The 19440-nt window shown below is 44.1% G+C and overlaps 1 protein-coding gene across 1 annotated transcript in view; it reads left to right on the plus strand.

Moving 5' to 3' along the window:
* ephb2b (eph receptor B2b) overlaps window positions 1-17805 on the plus strand; it is a 144674-nt gene extending 126869 nt beyond the window's left edge. The window contains exons 8-16 of the mRNA XM_018725794.2: window positions 630-738; window positions 983-1050; window positions 3429-3551; window positions 3789-4036; window positions 7809-8024; window positions 8852-9001; window positions 12183-12376; window positions 14683-14838; window positions 15672-17805. Coding sequence (XP_018581310.1) covers window positions 630-738; window positions 983-1050; window positions 3429-3551; window positions 3789-4036; window positions 7809-8024; window positions 8852-9001; window positions 12183-12376; window positions 14683-14838; window positions 15672-15780 — 1373 coding nt within the window. The 3' untranslated portion in view covers window positions 15781-17805. The remainder of the gene's footprint in view (window positions 1-629; window positions 739-982; window positions 1051-3428; window positions 3552-3788; window positions 4037-7808; window positions 8025-8851; window positions 9002-12182; window positions 12377-14682; window positions 14839-15671) is intronic.
* Window positions 17806-19440: the final 1635 nt, after the last annotated feature.

A 19440-nucleotide genomic window follows, 5' to 3' on the forward strand; every position in this document is an offset into this window, starting at 1 on the left:
AGAGGTGTCCTCTCTAAAATAGAAAACAAACAAACAAACAAACAAGAACCCATGCACTCTTTCTGCTGTCAAGGGAGAGGCAGCAGTTTTGTTTGGGCATCGTTCCGGACACCACCCCCAGCCAAGAAGGCACCCCACCCTTCCATATCTCACAAGTTCTGTCATGTAGATGGTGTCTGGTGGCAGTTACGAGCACTCGCTGTCCACTCTACTTATTGGCTAGAATGTTCCCCAAAAGGCAAACGACTTGAAGTTCATCTTTCTGGTCTCCATCTCCAGAAGAGGAATCACTTATTTACACAGTGAGAGTTTCAGCTAGGGCAGTTAAGGTCAAGTTCCCTCTGAGCTCAAGGATGCGACAGCAGAATCTCAACAGGGACCTGGACCTCCAGGGAACACACGTTCATCTGCTGGAATGTGTGATGGTTTTTATTTATCTGACACTTTTCTTCAAATCTAGTTACGATTATTTATCCATTTTTACGGCTGGGCAATTTCTACTGGAACAATTTACGGTTAGTACCTTGCTCAAGGGTACTATAGCCAAAGGTGGGATTCAAACCTGTGGCCTTTTGGGTGCCTTTACCTTTAACCACTACACTCAGTTTTGCATCTCTCTGTGGTTACAGAGGAGTATAACGCCAGCATGCAAGAGAAGCTGCCTCTCATCATCGGCTCTGCCGCGGCCGGTCTCGTCTTCCTCATCGCCGTTGTGGTCATCGTCATCGTCTGCAGTCGGTGAGTCATTCCTGTTCCTGCCCAGCCAGCCATCGATCTCACCACCGTGCCGTAAATCAGAGTGCCCGAAATATGGTATTTCAGGTAGAGGGATTCAGGTGAAGTCAAGGTGTTGTTTCCCTGCAGTTTTTTTCACATGCTGGACGTCTGAGACAGGCGTGTCCCACGAGTACCTGGCAGTTCGCGCAGGTTTAGAACACATTGCCCCCTTCTGGACTGCTATAGGTGTTTGTGTTTCACCCAGGAGGAGGGGCTTCGAGAGGACAGACTCGGAATACACAGACAAGCTCCAGCACTATACCAGTGGCCACAGTGAGTAACTCCCTCCAAATCTCCTGCGCACACATGTCTTAGCCAAGGCCTCAGCCCCCTTCCAGCTGGCCTCGCTCCTAGCTATAGACCTCAGTCGTTACATTTCGGTCTTGCTCGATCGTCTTAAAAAAAAATGAACAGTCTCATTTTCAGTTTCATTATCTAACTTCTTTCTCGAATACATGTCAACGCCACATGGGCCATTTGCTGTTTTAAAATAGCTGGAAATTTAATTTATGACTAATTTTATTCCCGGCTGCCAAACATTAGAGGAGTACTGTATTTATATAAAAAAAAAAATAGTTCTGATAGTCCTGTGGAATAGCGCAGCGCCTGCACCAGCAGTAATTTGACTCGCCACTCTGAGGGCTTATGGTTAATCGCTTCCACCACCCCCACAACTCACTCAGCTAAATGTAAATACAGGGCCACAATGCCTCCTAGGGATTTTTTTTTTCCCCCTGTACTTGCTTATCAATTCAGACAGACTTTCCTTGGTGAAATCAATAGAAGCAGATCGCAGCAAATTGGCTACTTACAGGACTCGTTTCTAGGCAGGACGAACCTCGGTAAACAGAAACCATGTTTTAGCTATGGATACCCTCACCTCACTGCGTGTACCGTTAGCAATACCCTCCCCATGATTCAGCATCCACCTGATGCCACTAACTGGCTAAGCCTGAACGTCAATCTCCGCAGCACTGCCTGAAGGCCTGTGTCCAAGGTTCCACAGAGGCCGTTAACAAAATCCAGTGTGCTCACCCAAGCTTCTTCACCAAACCAGAATGGCAAAGGTTTCCCTCTAAATAGTACCTAGATGCTACAGGGAGCTTTACTTGGGAACTCACTTCCATGGATTGAACTCACTCTCTTGAGTTCAGTGGGTGAAAGCAACCTTTTATTACATTTATTTGTATCACCCACACACACCATCTGAACCACTCATCCCAGATGGGGTCGCAGGGAGCCGGAGCCGGAGCCCAACCCAGCAACACAGGGCGCAAGGCTGGAGGGGGAGGGGACACACCCAGGACGGGACACGAGTCCATCACAAGGCACCCCAAGCGGGGCTTGAACCCCAGACCCACCGGAGAGCAGGACGAGGTCCAACCCACTGCACCACTGCACCACTGCACCACCACACCACCGCACCCCCCTTGTATCACCCAATAAATACATATTCATAAGTGTCAAGTCACCTGTTTGCTACTACACCTAACCACAGTTGTCACGAGTCTATATGAACCATGGTATTTTCTAGGCCCATCTTCCTCCAGCCTTGTGCCCTCTTTTGCCGGGTTAGGCTCAGGTTTGCTCGGACAAGCAGTTTCAGACAGTCTTTGTGTGTGTGTGTGTGTGTGTGTATTTTCCAGTCTTTTAGGACCAGAATGTGCCTCAGGCCTTCCTGCTTATCAATATTTATAGGTTGAATAACAAAGAGGAGCTGCTTATTGGAGAGAGCGGATCTCGTAGCCAGTCATTTCACTTGATTGTAATAGTTTGTGGAAATTGTGCAGTGGGAGGCATTTTTTCATTCGCGTTTCCATGCAAAGGGATTAAATGTGTCAGGTGACTGCAAGTGCATTTTATTACATGAGAGCCCGACTCACCCACTGTCACGGAACATGTTTCCGCCCTGTAATCATACACACTTTGTTTGACTCCAGTTCATCTTAACATGAGCAAGTGCACCTTGTGAGCCAAAACTCCATTTGTTTTGTGTTATTCTTTGACCTTCTTAACATCCTTGAGGCCTTCTGAGTTCAGCTTCCTGTACTCCCCAAAGCCAACCTGTCATCAGACCTGTCTGGAATCAGATACAGTATTTAGAGGCCAAGTAATTGAATTTGAAACCAGGCATTCCCAAGTCCCCAAACACTTCCAAAGGCCAGCCTAAGCCAATTTACCTGTCAGCTTGTCTTGAGAGAGCCAGTGTACTCCCCAGAGCAGGACTGAGCGACAAGGGCAGGACTGGACTGTGTGCCATTAAAAGCTCTTCCATACCTACCTGAGTCGCCTTTGGCAGGAGCAGAATCACACAAGAGGCTCATGGGAATTCTGGTTTGGAGTGCAGCTCAGTTGACTACCAACCACAGCCATGGGCGTCTTTGTCTATAGCGTACTGTTCAGCTCTGCTTTACCGGGAACCTGCAGCTGAAGTTGTAACGATGTTGAGGCCTCTTCACCCTCTTAATGCACCTTGAAGGAATGCTATCTGTCTTCATCCATGATTCAGATGCTTGGTTAGTCAGGGTGTGGGAGTACTGACACGGATCGTGCGTCTCAAAATCATGCTCTCGTATCCTTGGTTTGGCCGAGCTTTGAGTCTTTCTGCTCAGCGAATCGCTCGTATTATAACTGCTTCTTCTTTTTCTAAGTGACTCCAGGAATGAAGATCTATATAGATCCTTTCACATATGAGGATCCAAATGAGGCTGTGCGAGAGTTCGCCAAGGAAATCGACATCTCCTGCGTGAAGATTGAGCAAGTCATAGGCGCAGGTAAACGGGGGGGCTGCCCGGAAACGTCCTGTGACATTTCGAGTCCTTCACTTTTTCATATTTATCTTGCCAGAAGGTACTACAACATAACAGCCTTGAGGTTACATGTCCTTAACTACAACACTGCTTGCTGCTTGCTGTAGTAAATACAGAAGGCAACAGCTGGATTCTGGTTTTGAACGCTCTCCTCACAGCAGCTCAGAGGTTTCCAGGCCTGATGTTCAGTGTCTCCCTTAGGGGAGTTTGGTGAAGTGTGCAGCGGGAACCTAAAGCTGCCAGGCAAGCGAGAGATGCTGGTGGCCATCAAGACGCTGAAATCGGGTTACACAGAGAAGCAAAGGCGAGACTTTCTAAGTGAGGCCAGCATCATGGGACAGTTCGACCACCCCAACGTGATCCACCTGGAGGGTGTGGTGACCAAGAGCAGCCCTGTCATGATCATTACTGAGTTCATGGAGAATGGCTCCCTGGACTCCTTCCTCAGAGTGAGTGTTCTTAAATCTGTGTCTTTAAATGCCCTTGCCTTCCTCTACCTCTCTGTCCAGTAAACAGCCACAACAAAAACACTGTAAAAACATGAACATGAGACAAATGCACATAAAACTGTACCACTGACCACTGGCAATACCATCATGGAATCCTGACTTAGTACTTTGATTAATTTTTGTCTATGAATGCTATAGAAGAATGTTACTGCCTAAAGAGTGTTCTGGTACTGGTAGTGTAGTGGTTAGCTGCTGTCTTTGGACCCAAAAGGGGCAGGTTTGAATCTCACCTCCAGCACAGTACTTACCTTGAGGACCCTTGAGTAAGGTACTTACCTTAAATTGCTCCAGTAAAATTACCCAGCTGTAAAAATGGGTAAGTAATTGCAAATAGCTTAATGTTGTAAGTCTCTTTGGAGCAAAGTGCCAGATAAATGATGCCTTTATTATATGCACATATTTACGTTTAATAATACAATGATTGCCATTACAGCTATCGATTTCACTTGGGTGCCTCTGAGGTGGACATCTTCCAGTTTCTGTCTATTCCTTCTGGCTCTCCTGTCTGTCATTTACAGATATTTACACACACACACACACACACACACACACACACACACACACACACACACACACAATGACATTTATCAGTCGTGGTTGGCCCAGCTCCCTGATCTCCTCATACATATACTTCCCCCCTGGGAGGACAAGTCCAGCAGGTCCTTGTTTAGTATGTGCAATCACGTTCAGAACAAATGTACCCTCCCAGGTGTTGCTGAAAATGGTGCACATCTGTCAAACCCCTTGTGAAGAATTAGCGCTACAGCCGTTAAATAATACCACAGCGATCGATGGGCACCCAGTGGGTTTTTTAATGGCTTTTACTGTCACCTCAGGAGTTGCGCTGCTTCTAATCATGAGAGACCTTGGATGATGACCTTTAAAAACAACGCAAAAAACAAGTTTGCGCTGTTAGCGGTCTGGCCTTTGCCTGTGTTGTCTGCCGTATGCATTACCATGTGCTTCAGACACCAGGATTTACACTCATAAAAGATACATCCTTTGCACTGATGCCAGAGAATGCACATTGATCAGTGTATTCATTATGTAAATACTTTATAATCCCATGCATTATTCATTATATCTGCAATGGCATTCCAGAAACTTGACAGGTTGGCCCGATCCCCTCATTCATTTTTTGGTTTATTTGAAATTATTATAGGAAAAATCACAGCATCTCAGTGCTTTCAGTGTAACGTTATTAAGTTGAAAAACGAGATGAAAACATGAACAACAAAACTATGGGTGTCACACTAGTGTTTGTAAGTGTTCTGAAATCTCAATAATTGACTTAATTGTCAAAGAGAAGCAGATTTATGTAAATATGGGTTTAATAAAGTTTTGTAAAAGCCCCCCCCCCCCCAGTTCTGCTTTTCATCAGTCAGTTATTTAGAATGAAAGCATGTTTGCCAAGACATATAACTTGACAGGTGTCAAAAGGGCATTTATTTTGTATGCAAAAAAAGTACATAGCTATCGAAGAAAAGATCGGGTTTCATGTTGACTTGCCATTCTTCTGTCAAACTGTAGTCAACTTTTCCTTTTTTCTCAGCAAAGATGAGTAGATCCACTTCCCCCTTGTGATGTGTGTGAAGCATTCCAGCCCTAGATGAATTGATTCCGTTCCTGTTTCTTCCAGTTAATTAAAGCTCCTTTTTCGTTACCCCTCCACACAGCTCCTCACTGCTTCTTTGAGACGAGATACCGTTGTTTTGGAATGCTAATGTGGCAGTTGTCCGCACCACTTTACATGCGGAACGGAAGCAACGATGTTAGAAACGTGAGCTGTATTGCTTTCCGTCTGATGGGGGGGTGGGATGGGAGTGGGGCGTAATCTATTGACAAGTGTTTTCGAGACTGAAAACTATCCCTCCACTTTCTCTGCTCAGCTCCCACTGGGTAGTCTTCATGTCTGCTTTGTGTCACTGGTGTCTCAGGTGATTTTCCCATCATCCCTGTTGATGTAACCCCCCACCTCATGACACCCACCCCCGTGGAGGCCTTGTCATTTGTCGATTCTCCGCAAAATGTCAACGTAAGCCTCTATGTGAGGTATGTGCTGTGAGGTATTTAAAGAATAAGCAGGAGACTTTGAGATGGGAAGAAGCTTGAAAAAATCTTTAAAAATGTTAAAATTTCTGCTTGCATGTAACATATAAAAATGAATTTGAGGTTGATAGTCATTTCATATTGTACTGGGTGATCCTATCATAATAGCCATATGAAATTAGTCTTTTTTTTCTCATATGGCTCAATTTGGAAGTATCCCATTTGTCTACTTATTTTATCTTATTTAATTTAGCTAATTGTTGACACTAGCCCTCTTTCAAAAGCCCACACACACACACGAACTGGAACCTAACACGGGTGCAAGGCTGGAGGGGGAGGGGACACACCCAGGATGAGACGCCAGTCCTCGCAAGGCACCCCAAGCAGGACTCGAAGCCCAGACCCACCAGGGAGCAGGCACAGGTCAAACTGTGCCCCCCTCTCAAAAGCCCTCGTTGTTAATTTTCTAATAAAACAGAACTACTCTGTGAACACAGAACATTCTAGAACCTCTTTTCAGTATCTCCCTGTTATTGCCATGAGGCCATAGTAGGCTTGTCCTTCTTTCTCTCTGTGTATGATGTGGTGGGAGCTGTCGCACACTGTCCGATGTGCATGGGGGCCATGCACCCACACTTCATGGCATTTAATGGATGAGACACGTCCCATGGTAAAAATAGAAAAAAAAATGAAGAAGAGTGTAACTCTCTCCCCGGTGACCCACCACGGTTCAGGTGCATCAGTCAAATTTCAAAGCATAACATAAGAATGACAGAGTTGGACACTAGAAAGAAACATGGTGAACCAGTGCAAATGGAAGGTTAACCTGTTCCCCTGAGCTCAGTACCAGTACAGTACGTCTATACTAGTCTGTAAGCTTTTACAATACTGCAAGCCTTTAACACAGGAAATACATGTACAGCGTTCCGAAGGGTCGCTTCGCTTTGTGAACTCTATCAGTGCACCTTGCTGTTATAAACTCCTTGGTAAAAGCATGTGCTCAAGATCTCTGAACATAAGTAGCTGTGTTTCAATTAGTGTTACACTGGAGCATCATAAATGGTGGGTACTACTTTACTGCGCAGAAGGTGATGGCAATAGCGTGATTTGAAAGCTGTCTTTAATGAGGCCTTTCTTGTGATGGAAGCCCAAAGTGAAATCAAGACAAGGTGAAAAAATATGCAAAAAGAGAGAGAGAGAGAATTTGTTGTTGTTGTTAGTTGTTGTATATACATATCACCTAAAACACTCATAACACAGTTATTTCCCAGCTGTGGGTTGTGTATACATTTGTTCAGCTGGAAGCATTGCTGTGCCACAATTTGCCTGGCTGCAGATCTTCACGTGCAGAGTGTGTGGTAGGGACTGCACAGCTTGAGGGGCATAGGTCCGAGTCGAACCAGGGTTCGAGCGACACTTTAAGGGTTACCGGGAAGGTGTGCCTTTTTGATTCTCGCAGTGAGTGACAGTGGTGGGAACAAGCTATGCAAACTAATGTACTACTCACACTAAAACATTTTATAAGTATAACGTGCTACTCACAGCTAATGGCAAAGATAAAAAATTGCCTGGTTACACTAACATAATTATGTACTTTGAGCCACTGAAAGCAGACAAAATGATGTAGGAATCCTAAAAATGTGACTATGTTGCTCTTTTCCAGCAAAATGATGGACAGTTCACAGTGATCCAGCTGGTAGGCATGCTGCGTGGCATTGCCTCGGGCATGAAGTACCTTTCGGACATGAACTACGTCCACCGGGACCTGGCTGCCCGTAACATACTGGTGAATAGTAATCTGGTGTGCAAGGTATCCGACTTTGGTCTCTCCCGTTTCCTGGAGGATGATACATCAGACCCAACCTACACAAGTGCCCTGGTGAGACTCTCCATCCTCAACTGTACTCTTTTAATGCTCTTACACTCTATTTATAACCTCAGCTGTTCTTATGACATGGTGAAAATCATCTTACTTTTTCTCACCCACAATTCTGCATGTGATTCATGTACCTACCCCTTCTTTTTACAATTCGATGTGTACCCTGTCTTATTCATGCCTTACACCACGCTTTACCTTATTAAATATAAAGTAGCAGTGAATGCTACGGAGGAAAAAAAATGGGTTACTTGTAACAAGTAATCAAATTATTTACACAGTTATCTGATTGGTCCATATACTGTGTTACAAAGTAATTGTTACACTGCTGTTTTGACAGTTTGTAAAGCTTAGTGAGTAAGCAGTGACCTAGCTATAGCTACAAATACAAACACGTACCCTTGCCTGTTGTTTTCCAGGAGAATAATGTGAATTTTGCCGATAAAATGCTGAAATACTTGTTCCGGTTATTTAAACAAAACCATGGGGTAGTTGCCGAGGTGTCGCTCATTGCATTTGAATGGCCCTTTTCGACACGTTGACTGTGTTTGTCTTGTTCAGCCCTGTTCTCAAGATGAATTATCTTGTCTGCCACTTGTCTTTCTCATGCCTTCCCACACTGCACCTCACCAATCATTTGTCTATTCAAATCCGTTTTACGTGTCGGTTTTTACTAGACATCACCTGTCCTGTTCCTACCTACAGAGGAAGGGGTTTCCCTGAGAATCCCCCAAAGGCATTGACGCACATTCTTGCTGACAAAGGATTTGTTGTGAAAAAGTAAACTAAGAAACCTAATTACCGTCGCGATTTTGAATCATTACTCGCAGGGCGGGAAGATCCCCATCCGATGGACTGCTCCAGAGGCGATCCAGTACAGGAAGTTCACATCAGCAAGTGATGTGTGGAGCTATGGAATTGTCATGTGGGAAGTGATGTCCTATGGAGAGCGGCCTTACTGGGACATGACCAATCAGGATGTACGTACTTAAAATGGCAGTTTTCTACCTTGTATTATCCCGATTTCGACTAATGCTAATTCCATTTTCTACTACTTTACCACTTAAGCTCTGTGCTATAGTATAATATCAGAAGACCTGAGTTATAAATGGATAAAACTAAATTTTCTACCAGCAACACGTCTCCTGGTGCCGAGTGCTTTACCGTACAGCTTCACCCGGAGTAAGTTTGTAAACCATCAAGAAAAATGTGGTGTTACACAGAGTAGGTGAAGAAGTACCTCAACAACTCTTCTCTTTCGCTGTTAAAACACTCTAGTCAGCCTCTCAAGAGTGTGAGCAGAAGTGTGTAAAGCACAGCTACTATATTGTGTAGTTTTTCTATTGGAGGTAACCTGGCCCTAAGACTTACAGGTTTATCCAGAGTGTATTCGAAGAGAACGATCATTAGAGAAGGACGTCGTGACTGGAAAGATTGAGGGAACAAGGAGAAGAGGAAGACCTGCGATAAGATGTCTCGATACATTGATAACAACACCTGAAAAGCATGTCTTTCATCTCTGGGAGGAAACCAGAGCAGACAGAGGAAACCCACACAGACTGAGCAGGGATCAAACTCACGTCCTCATGCACCACCCAGGCACTGTGACAGCAACGCTACTTGCTGTGTCACCAAACCTGGGTTATAGTTCGTGCAGGGCACAGTCTTCATTGACAGCGCAGTCCAGTCCCTCACCTACTGCCTTTGAGTGAAGGAGAATGTTTGCAAGGACCAGATAGGCAGCTGGATTTGGGGAGGGCTTTGAAACAACTCCGGGGTGTTTCTCTTCATTTGAGTAATGAGGTGGGCCAAACAGTGCAAAACAGCTTGAGCGAGGGTAAACAGCTGTGGGAGGTCACCGTAAATCTTCCCTCTGCTTCTAGTTAGCCGCACAGACAGTAAGTCTCTGGAGGGGGGGGGGGGGGGACTCTGAGTCCCTTTCATCCTCCTCCCCTCACTTCTGCATTTTGATGGAAGGTAGTCCTAGAAGCACGGGCCTCCAAACTTGTGTGAAACACAGGTTGCCCACATGCTGCCGCCGGGCCGTACAAAGAGGTGCTTTGTGAGCCACCCAGAAAACAGAGTTTAATAAAGTGGACCAGTTTAGGACATAGAAACACTGTAGTGTACACCTTGGGCTTTTGTTACCTTTTCTATGGCGATATATGAAACCAACCATTTCCTCACGGCAGTACAAGGAGAAGGAAAACAAACCAACCACATTTAATTTATGGTAGGATTAGCGTCAGGCTCTTTAACGCAAAACAAGACTGCGAGCGAACCTTATACACGGGATGTGCAATTCGATGCCTCTCTTTTCAGATGGTGTTTTTCATACTTTTATCGAACATCTGAGGCTCACTGCTCCCTCACACTCGCTCATACATAGCTGCGCCCACAGATTTATTTTACCAGCTCTGTTAAAAGTGAACAGTTGTGTGTACAGTATCAAACGCTGCTCATTTTATAGACTCCCTAATGCCTTGTAATGTGCTGTATCACTAGCTTCTCCTGCTGTTAAAATGTGTGCTTCTCCTTACGCACAGCTTATTTTTGTTCTTCAGTGGTTCCAGCATCTCTCGCTTTTCCTGCTGTTTTTGCTTTCTGCTCTGATGTTTCTCTGCTCCAGCTCAGCGGAGGGTTTCGGATACACGCCTGACGGTCCCTTAGAAACTTCCCATCGAAGGAGCAGTATCACTCTCTACAGAACCTTCTTGCTTTTGAACTGAGCTTCTAGACCGGGAGGGGATGTGTCAGTTGGCGTGACTTTGTAGAAGTGATAATGGAAAATGGGATATTTGAAAATGTGAATGCTAATGCTCCGGCAAAATGCAATATATCCACGATTCGAGACAGCATCACCCCCACTCACACAGCCCACCAGTGGGGTACTCATTTGAAACAGCTGAATGAGACTCTCTCTGGGACAAATGAAGCTCCCAACATGAAGGGGCCTCTAATGAGGTCCGGAGAAGCAGTCTGGCACCGGTGAGGTGCCCTGCTTAACTCAAGGGTGGGCTGTTCTTTTGGTGACTTACGTGATGCAACCCCATGGCAATCCTCATTTCCTTAACCATGGGTGTCATTTCATGGTCAGTGGCGGATGGTATATGAAGAGATGTCAACAGTTGCCATGTAGGGCAGCAGAAGCTAAAAGGCCTTGCAGCATTAGACATGTGTTAACTTCATCCGGTTTAAAATATGTGCTTTTTAGATTGCTTGCTCCATGACTTTTAGTCGATTTTAGATTTTACACTAGGGATTTGGAGTATTTGACCTGTGTTTTTTTCCAAACCACATTTTACTGGTTAAGAGTGTAGACTGTCAGCACAGACTGCTAGGGTCTTTGTGGTGAAGATGCATTAAAACAATTACTGTCCTAATGTCCTCTGTGAAATCAATGGTCTAATAAGTTTGAGTAACAAAATCGTGCAGATAAATGGGATTCCTTCTCGAGGGCTCCCGAGTGTTCCAGAGATACAAACATGCATGGTTCACATCAAGCTTCAGAACGAAAGTGGCCAGTGCTTCTGGACTGAGGAAAGTTTCCTTTCATCGTCTTTTCTGTTGAAGAAACGTCCGTACTTGCACCTCACTCAGATGTATGCCTTTATGTTTATTTTCTTGCTTACCAGATGATGGAATCAACACCATGCTTCACCATCTCACCAGCATTTGCTTAAAGTAAATTTTTAAATTGAAGCCTCTTGTTTTCTTGTTAATCGAGTGTAAAATAAAAGGCTTGTACAAAGGCATATGTCTTTGTCAGTACTCAAATGCACGGAACAAGAAATAAGGAGGGAAAGGTTTTGCGTGGATGCCGAACGAGAGGGATCCGTGCCGGTGTTACATCTCTTCTGCTGCTGAGGGACAAGAGAGCTTTAGTGAGACTAAATAATCTGTAATTTGACGGCAATGAAGACCATCGTTCCATAGAGCAACCATTACACACACAATTACCACAGTGCCACTGGAGAGGCTCCAAAAACTGACTATCCAGTTGTAGGTTTCGGAGACTGCAGCTAGAATGTTCTTTTCACAGGATCTCTCAAAATAAGGACCCCCTCCACTCAGAGAGGCTATGGAGCAGGAGTCCACTCACCCCTCCCATCTGTGTAACGCAACCTAGAGACCTTCATGCTTGCGTTTCCTTCCACACAGGTGATCAATGCCATTGAGCAGGATTATCGACTTCCGCCACCCATGGACTGCCCCAGCGCCCTGCATCAGCTCATGCTTGACTGTTGGCAGAAAGACCGCAACAACCGGCCCAAGTTTAGTCAAATAGTAAACAACCTGGACAAGATGATCCGCAATCCCAACAGCCTCAAGGCCATGACCCCTCTGTCATCAGGGTAAGGCCCCTCGACGTCCTGTTGGCAAATGAGTACATGGTAATGATGTAATTCTTGTTAGACAGAATTGAATGGTGAATAGAACAGAATGATTATACTTTTCAACAAGGCAATTTGTTGCTTTCAAAAGCCTAAATCACTGAATGCAAAACTGCTCGAGTGGTCTGCTGCCAATATGTGCTGTAAAGTCCAGTAAATCTCTACGTTCCTGGTAGAGGTGAATTCTTGACAGACAAAGCCAAGCCTCCAAAGGGCCTGCCTACTGCTTGCAAGCCTTCAGCTGCTGAGTATCATAGCCCCTGGGAGGGTCCGATTTCTGTGTGTGTGTGTGTGTGTGTGTGTGTGTGTGTGTGTGTGTGTGTGTGTGTGTGTGTGTGTGTGTGTGTTCTCTGAATCATCAGTACATCTTGCTATTGCAATCCTGGAAACAGTTCTGGGCCTTGTTGCCAGTTTCACAAAACCATGTGATCTTCGTGCACAAACTACCTAACAAACCCCTCCTGCAAAAATCATTTACGTTCTCTCGTAGATAACAGGAACAGGCCAATATGAATAGTTTCAGAAGTGTCAGAGTGTGTGGTTGAGCACTGGTCATTTGATTGAACTGGAATCACTTTTAAGCCTCTGCTGACAAAAAGACAGTGAGTTGGGTCAGGTGATGCATCCTTTTGAAAGTTGACACCCTTCATTTCCTGGTTAACACAAACATTTGTAACCCCCCCCCCAATACTTTATGTCTTTCCATACACTCTCAGACCTTTCCTTATACCAAGTAACTATTTCTGATCCACCAGGGTGACTGTATTTTGTAATATTCTCTGTACCACACACATACCTCACTCCCCCAAATGCATACCTTTGTGTCACAAAATCCTTCATTTTGTTTTTCAGAGCCTTTGCATGAACACAAGGCTAGAGAAAAACATCATTGTTCTCTAAAGAAGTAAATGACATTGCTTGATGGTATCTATATGTATATGTGTGTGTGTGTGTGTGTGTTTGTGTATAAATGTTTATATAAATATACGTGTGTGTGTGTGTGTATGTGTGTTTATGTATGTATGCATATTTATGTTTATGGTTTTTTTTTTCATGAAAAGAGATGAAATTTCAAGAAAAGTTAACATCAAATAACCCTGAATATGCACAGTATACAAAGTATACACAAACTGGAAACTGATTTGCATCCAACTTAATTTGTGTTTTTCATGTGACGTAAAATGCTGTGGTTAATTGGTGCCATACTTTTAAAGTTTATTTTCTTTCTACGTTTTGTTTCTTGTTTCCTTTGGCATTGGGGGGGGGGGCTACATAAATAAAACACATTAGGTTTGATATATCAGTAATTTTTAGTGGACGCTTGAGGCGACTCATAATTCAAAGCAGCTGCAAAATTGGAAAACTGCAGCTTTAAGCAGAATTTTGGCGGGTGTTGAGTTCCTTTGAATATCTTGTACACAGGAACGCGGTGAACTTTTAAAACTCTTTAATGAGTTCTTATTGACATCAGCAGACCTACAGACAGGAGAAATATGAAAACCACAGAAAATGGAAATAGTTGAGGGAACATTTGAATTCTTCTGTTTGGGAATGAAATGAAGTCATTGTGACACACAGTATTGTGTCTGGTCCAGGTGACCAGGTGGCTCTGGGTTCACTTGTGGTCTTCATTCTTTGAGTCCGTGTTAACAACAACTGAATACCAAACACCAGCCCAAATAACTGACAACCAAGCATGGCTTCTCTGTTCCAATGCAGTAAAAATTAAGTGGAAAGAACCAGAACTATCAAGTATCAAAGAAACTGGGAAATAAATCACAACAGAAAGAAAAGCTCAACATTTTAGGCCACATTGTCAGACCTCCCAAGTCAAAGTCATTTTTACCTTTCATGATTGAATCAAAAACTTCAAGGCTCTCCTCCCTGTACCTTTTAGTCTTTTTCTTTTGTTGGAATCTTCACTTAGGTTAACCAGACACCAGGTGCTCTCCCCCCGGTGCAGCCGTCAGTCTGGGAGATGGGGCTGTGATTCAGACTCCTGCCTGCCAGTCATACACTGTTTTACACATTATAGTGCCTGTTGTGAATGTATAATAAGAGCCTTATTTTATGTGAAAGATACTTTATGATGTGGTGGAAGCCAGTTCTGAAAATGTGACCCAAGAGAAGATGCAAGCAAAGCAATGTGTTCTGCTTCAGGACCATTGCTGATGCTGGACTGAGCGCTGACTCTCTCCATGCTTTGCTCTGTCATCTCATTGGAGAACCTGATTTTGGTTTTCGTTTGTCTTTCGCTCTCATTGCAGTGTCCACCTGCCCCTGCTGGACCGCAGCGTGCCGGACTTCTCCAGCTTCGGCACAGTGGATGAGTGGCTGGACGCCATCAAGATGGGACAATACAAGGAGAACTTTGCAAATGCCAACCTCAGCAGCTTCGATGTCGTGTCTCAGATGACCATGGAGTAAGTGTCCCCGTGCCGAGGCAGTGTGATTTTTGTGTCACACCCAACTCAACTGAGTTGATTCCAGATACAAAATTTAGCACAAACGCGTGAGAGTTTCTTCAGTTTGTCTGAAAGTATTTATTCAGCAATCATATCCCTGCATGACAAAATAATTATTTTGTTGTGAAGAATGGTTTGCATGACAATTCAATGGCAGTATTTTTCAAGATATATGTCAACTCATAGGTCAGCTGATAATAGCTGCCTTGGACCCAAAGGTTACAGGTTCGAATCCCACCTCCAGCTGTAGTACCCTTGAGCAAGGTACTTACCCTAAATTGCTCCAGTAAAATTGTCCAGCTGTATAAATGCGTAAATAATCGTAAGTCACTTTGGAGAAAAGCATCAGCTCAATAAGCTGATGTAAAACCTGTCCATTTTAAAATGTTAATTTACTTTTTCAAGGTTCACTTTCAAAAACATTTCCATGAGTATCATTTAACAATATGGTTATTGTTTAGTCTGGACATGCTCTTAAAGTCATTATGGAAACTTGGGGAATTCTTTTTAAGCTGTGTCATTAACAATTTTTTTCATAAACAAGGTACACTGGAGTGTGAAACTAAAAGGAATGTGTTGGTTATTAAAAAAAGAAACTGATATGTTGCGCAATCTTCTTGAGTTTGAGACATAGAGTGGAATTTGACACACTTTATTTCGTCTGGAGTCGACAGGGTGGCATTTGATGTGCCGTGTGACTGTTGACACAATGGGACCCTTTCTTTGCACCTATTTCCTTCACCTGTTCTGAAGTCCTCATGTCTCGTGTTGTTGCACAATCCCCTCCCCAGCGATATCCTCCGGGTGGGAGTGACACTAGCGGGCCACCAGAAGAAGATCCTGAACAGCGTCCAGATGATGCGGGCTCAAATGAACCAGATCCAGTCTGTGGAGGTGTGACCCACAGGAGAGAGAGAAAGGAGTGGCGTTGAGAGGGGGCATTGCTGGATCCCGAGCCTGGTCTTCCTGTCAGACCTTCTGTCCTCCTGAAATTCATCTGCCTCATGTGTCGCTCCACAACCTCTTCCATCCAAACCTGTTTCCTGAAGGACAAGCCACACGACCGACGTGCCCTACATCGCAACACCAAAACTGCGGGGTGGGGACTTGGAGGGTGGAGGCTCAGGGGGAGTCTGACTTCATTTTCACGGACTTGTCTTTTTTTTTTCCAACTCTTTGATTTTGTTTGTTCTTTTTAATAACTTTCTATTTTTTTTTTTTAAGAAAAAGCTGAGAAAACAAATCTATATGACTGTAGATTATATGAATATGTAAACAAAGCAAACTGAGTCTAGAGGCTACCCTTTAAAAGGGAAAGGAAGACAGACAAATGGAGAAAAAGGAGACCTTGCACCAGCCACCACCCAACACCATCTCATTCTGAGTTCTTTTTAATTATTATTATTTGTGGGAAATATGTAAATGAAGAGAGGTGCTGATCCTCTTCTGAAGAAAATCTATGGAGCAAAGACTTTGCAGAAGAAACTGAGAGACCAGAATTGCTCTCCTGTTGATGAGATTGGAGGGAATAAAAAGCTTTTACCATGAAATGGATCTTCTCTGGGCAGCCATTGCCTCCATAGACAGTGTTAGGGACCTCACTGATACGTGAATTTAAATCCCTTAGACACAAAACAGGTTTTAAGACGTTAAAAGAGGAGTTTTCTTCCCATTTCAATGACTAATCTCGATCTGAATGCGTGAAGTTTGTGATTTTTGAAGATTTCTTTCTTCTTTTTGCCACTGGACAACTACAGCGATCCTTTATTTTTCAAGCATCAGTCTGCCAAATGAAAATCCTCCCTTCATACCTCAGATGTCATCATCCTGTACATATCAGATGCACTTGATATTGTGATGTCATCACTACAAGCCTGACATTGTCACTAAGCCTTGGCTGTGTACTGAATTCAGGAATTTCATGAATTGATAAATAAACATTTTTAGAGATATTAGAGGGAGGGAATTATATGCTGTCGTTAATATTTTTTTAAATGTTAGTGGTGGACTTTTAAAAATTGGTAACGTCAGTGGCATCATACCTTTTTCTTCCAGTGATTTATAGTAAATCATGGGCTTTTTCCCTACGCTGTCAACATGGAGGGGATCCTGAGTGCACGCATATGAACGTCTCGTTTCTGCTAAAAAACCCCTGACGTGGCAGAAGCATGGGAGCCAGCATCCGAGGGCACGTCGACAGAGACGTACATCTGTTGCACACTGTTCCATCCTGGCACGAGTTTATGTCTCAAACAAGTACAGTATTAGGGTTTTAAATATGAGAAAGACAATGTCATCTGCATTGGAACAATGGCGTGTTTTTCATAATTGTGCAGTGCTTTGCAGATTTTACAGGTAGATGGGTTTATATATTGTGTATCTATTACTATAGGGTTACAATCTAGAAAGCACAGATGTTAATACACCTTCTTGGTGGTAAAATGTGGCGAAGGAAAGCATGAGGAAAAGAGGGGCTGGCCACAGTGAGCCAAGAATTAAATCCGTACAGCAGACTGGGAGCGACCCGACCTCGGCTCTGAGGAACGTCCAGCAGAGAGGACAAAAAGCTCAGCTTTGTCAACACCGGGTGGAAACTGACCTTTTCTTTATTTGGATGTTAAGATGACCACAGAGGGATTCAAACAGCTCAGAGTTTTACACTCACATATTTCTTCAGATCTACAGGTCCTGAAAGTAATTTGAGCTCAGAACTCTACCAAAGGGTGGAGCAGCGATGGCGCTCTTTGGATTGGAGACCAACTGCATTCTGGTCTGGACATTGCGCCCCAAGACTCTTCTTATGTAAACTGTCATAAAGTCCAAACGGTAATTTAATTCATTGTATAGACATATTTTGATATTTGGTAATTAGCCTGGGATTAGTAAAAATGTACAGCTTGGTATGTTTCCCCCCCCCCCCCCCTTTTTTTCCCGGAATATGTTTTTACGGTTGTCACTTAGCTCCTAGAAAATATCTACATCCACAGTGGAATAACTGAAGTGTCCCTTGACATGTTTGTGAAATGTTTATTTTGAAGTGTTCTGCTTCACAGGATGATTAATCGAGGAGTAGAGAAGACTCTTGGAAGGTATTTTGGCCCCATTCAGATGCTGCTGAGATACTGAGAGGTAGTCAAGTCAGAGAAGCAGATCCTGTTGTACTTGTCTAAGAGTTGTAAGGCAGGGAGCTGCCAAGTCGCCTTCAAAAAAAGTCCTGTTTGATTTCTGAGCCCAAGTCAAGTGGCGTCATGCCCACTGGAGCAGCTTCAGAAAGAAGACGTGTCCTTCGAACACTGCAAAGCTCTGATGTGCATTGATTTTCCCCCTTTTCCACCTTGAGGTCTTGGGTTCCATGGAAATCTGACATGGTGATGGGTCTGAATTCTAGACGACAGTTCTGAAAACTATCCTGTTGCTTTTACTCAGAGCCTGTGTCCTTTCAGTCATCTCCTGGCAGTAAAAATAAGTGCTTCCACTTACAATGCTGAACATATGATCCGTTCTTCCACAAAAAATGCTTCCCCATGTAGAAATGGTAAAACGTCCAGAGGCGTTTGTCCGCTTCAGTGCGCTTTTCCTTCTGGCATCACCTTGTCCCCGTCTCAGTGTTCAGGAGGAGGGGAAAGAAACATGTGGTCAGGTACTGAATGTCCGTCCGTTTATGTTGTGGTTTGTCTGTCCATCCCTCGGTCTGTGTGCGACATTGAAGTCAGGGCATGAGAGTATCTCTGAAACTGCAGTACTGCCGTCCTATCCTCCCGTCTTCTTTGCCAGCTGGTTCATCACCCTGGCATGAATATTTCACAGCCCAAACCCTGTGGATTTCTTCAGAATGTTTGGACCTTCAATTTCATTACATGGCAGTTTAATTTTTAATATTGCCACAGTGCCAGTTAGCAGCAGACAGAGACCAGACCTCTGCATGTTTTCCTGAGGTCAGCGTTTACCCCTTGCCCCGATTCTCTTTCTGGAGGAAAACAAAATGATACTCAGAAAGTCATTGCGGAGAATCAAAGATGAAGCGAGGCTTCCGCTCAGCAGTCGAAACAGAGGAAAACTTCCATTTGTTTTACTCTTCTCATTAATAGCAATAACAGTAAGATGAGCTCTTGAATGAATTGTACGCAGAGGCAATTTCATTTTGCGCTCTTTTGAATGAATAAGCGGGCGGAATAAACATCGTCTTCTCATTCTGACTCACTTTGATTGTGCACTGGAAGGAAATGTGTAAAAGACAGAGGAGTGGAGTATTGTCCATTTACTGTTTGTGGAGGAAAAGCAAAGGGCATGTTTGTACATCACCATTTTGCCCAAATTGCCAGTTCCATGTGTGCAGAGTGAAAAGTGTTGTCTGAAAGGGTGCGTAGTTCAAGCAATGTCACAAGCTTTCCATCCTGTGGTCCTCCAGCACCATGAAATCCCTTCTTGTAAGAGCAAAGCAGTGTCAGTTCAAGGCTCCTCGTTGCGCTGCCCCTGTTCAGGTAGATAACTGCACCTGTTTATGTGCAGCGGACAGGTGTGGAGCTGTTAGACACCGAAGAACAGGGAATGACTTTCCTC

This window comes from Scleropages formosus, chromosome 22 (assembly GCF_900964775.1).
Source record: "Scleropages formosus chromosome 22, fSclFor1.1, whole genome shotgun sequence".
Classification (NCBI taxonomy): domain Eukaryota; kingdom Metazoa; phylum Chordata; class Actinopteri; order Osteoglossiformes; family Osteoglossidae; genus Scleropages; species Scleropages formosus.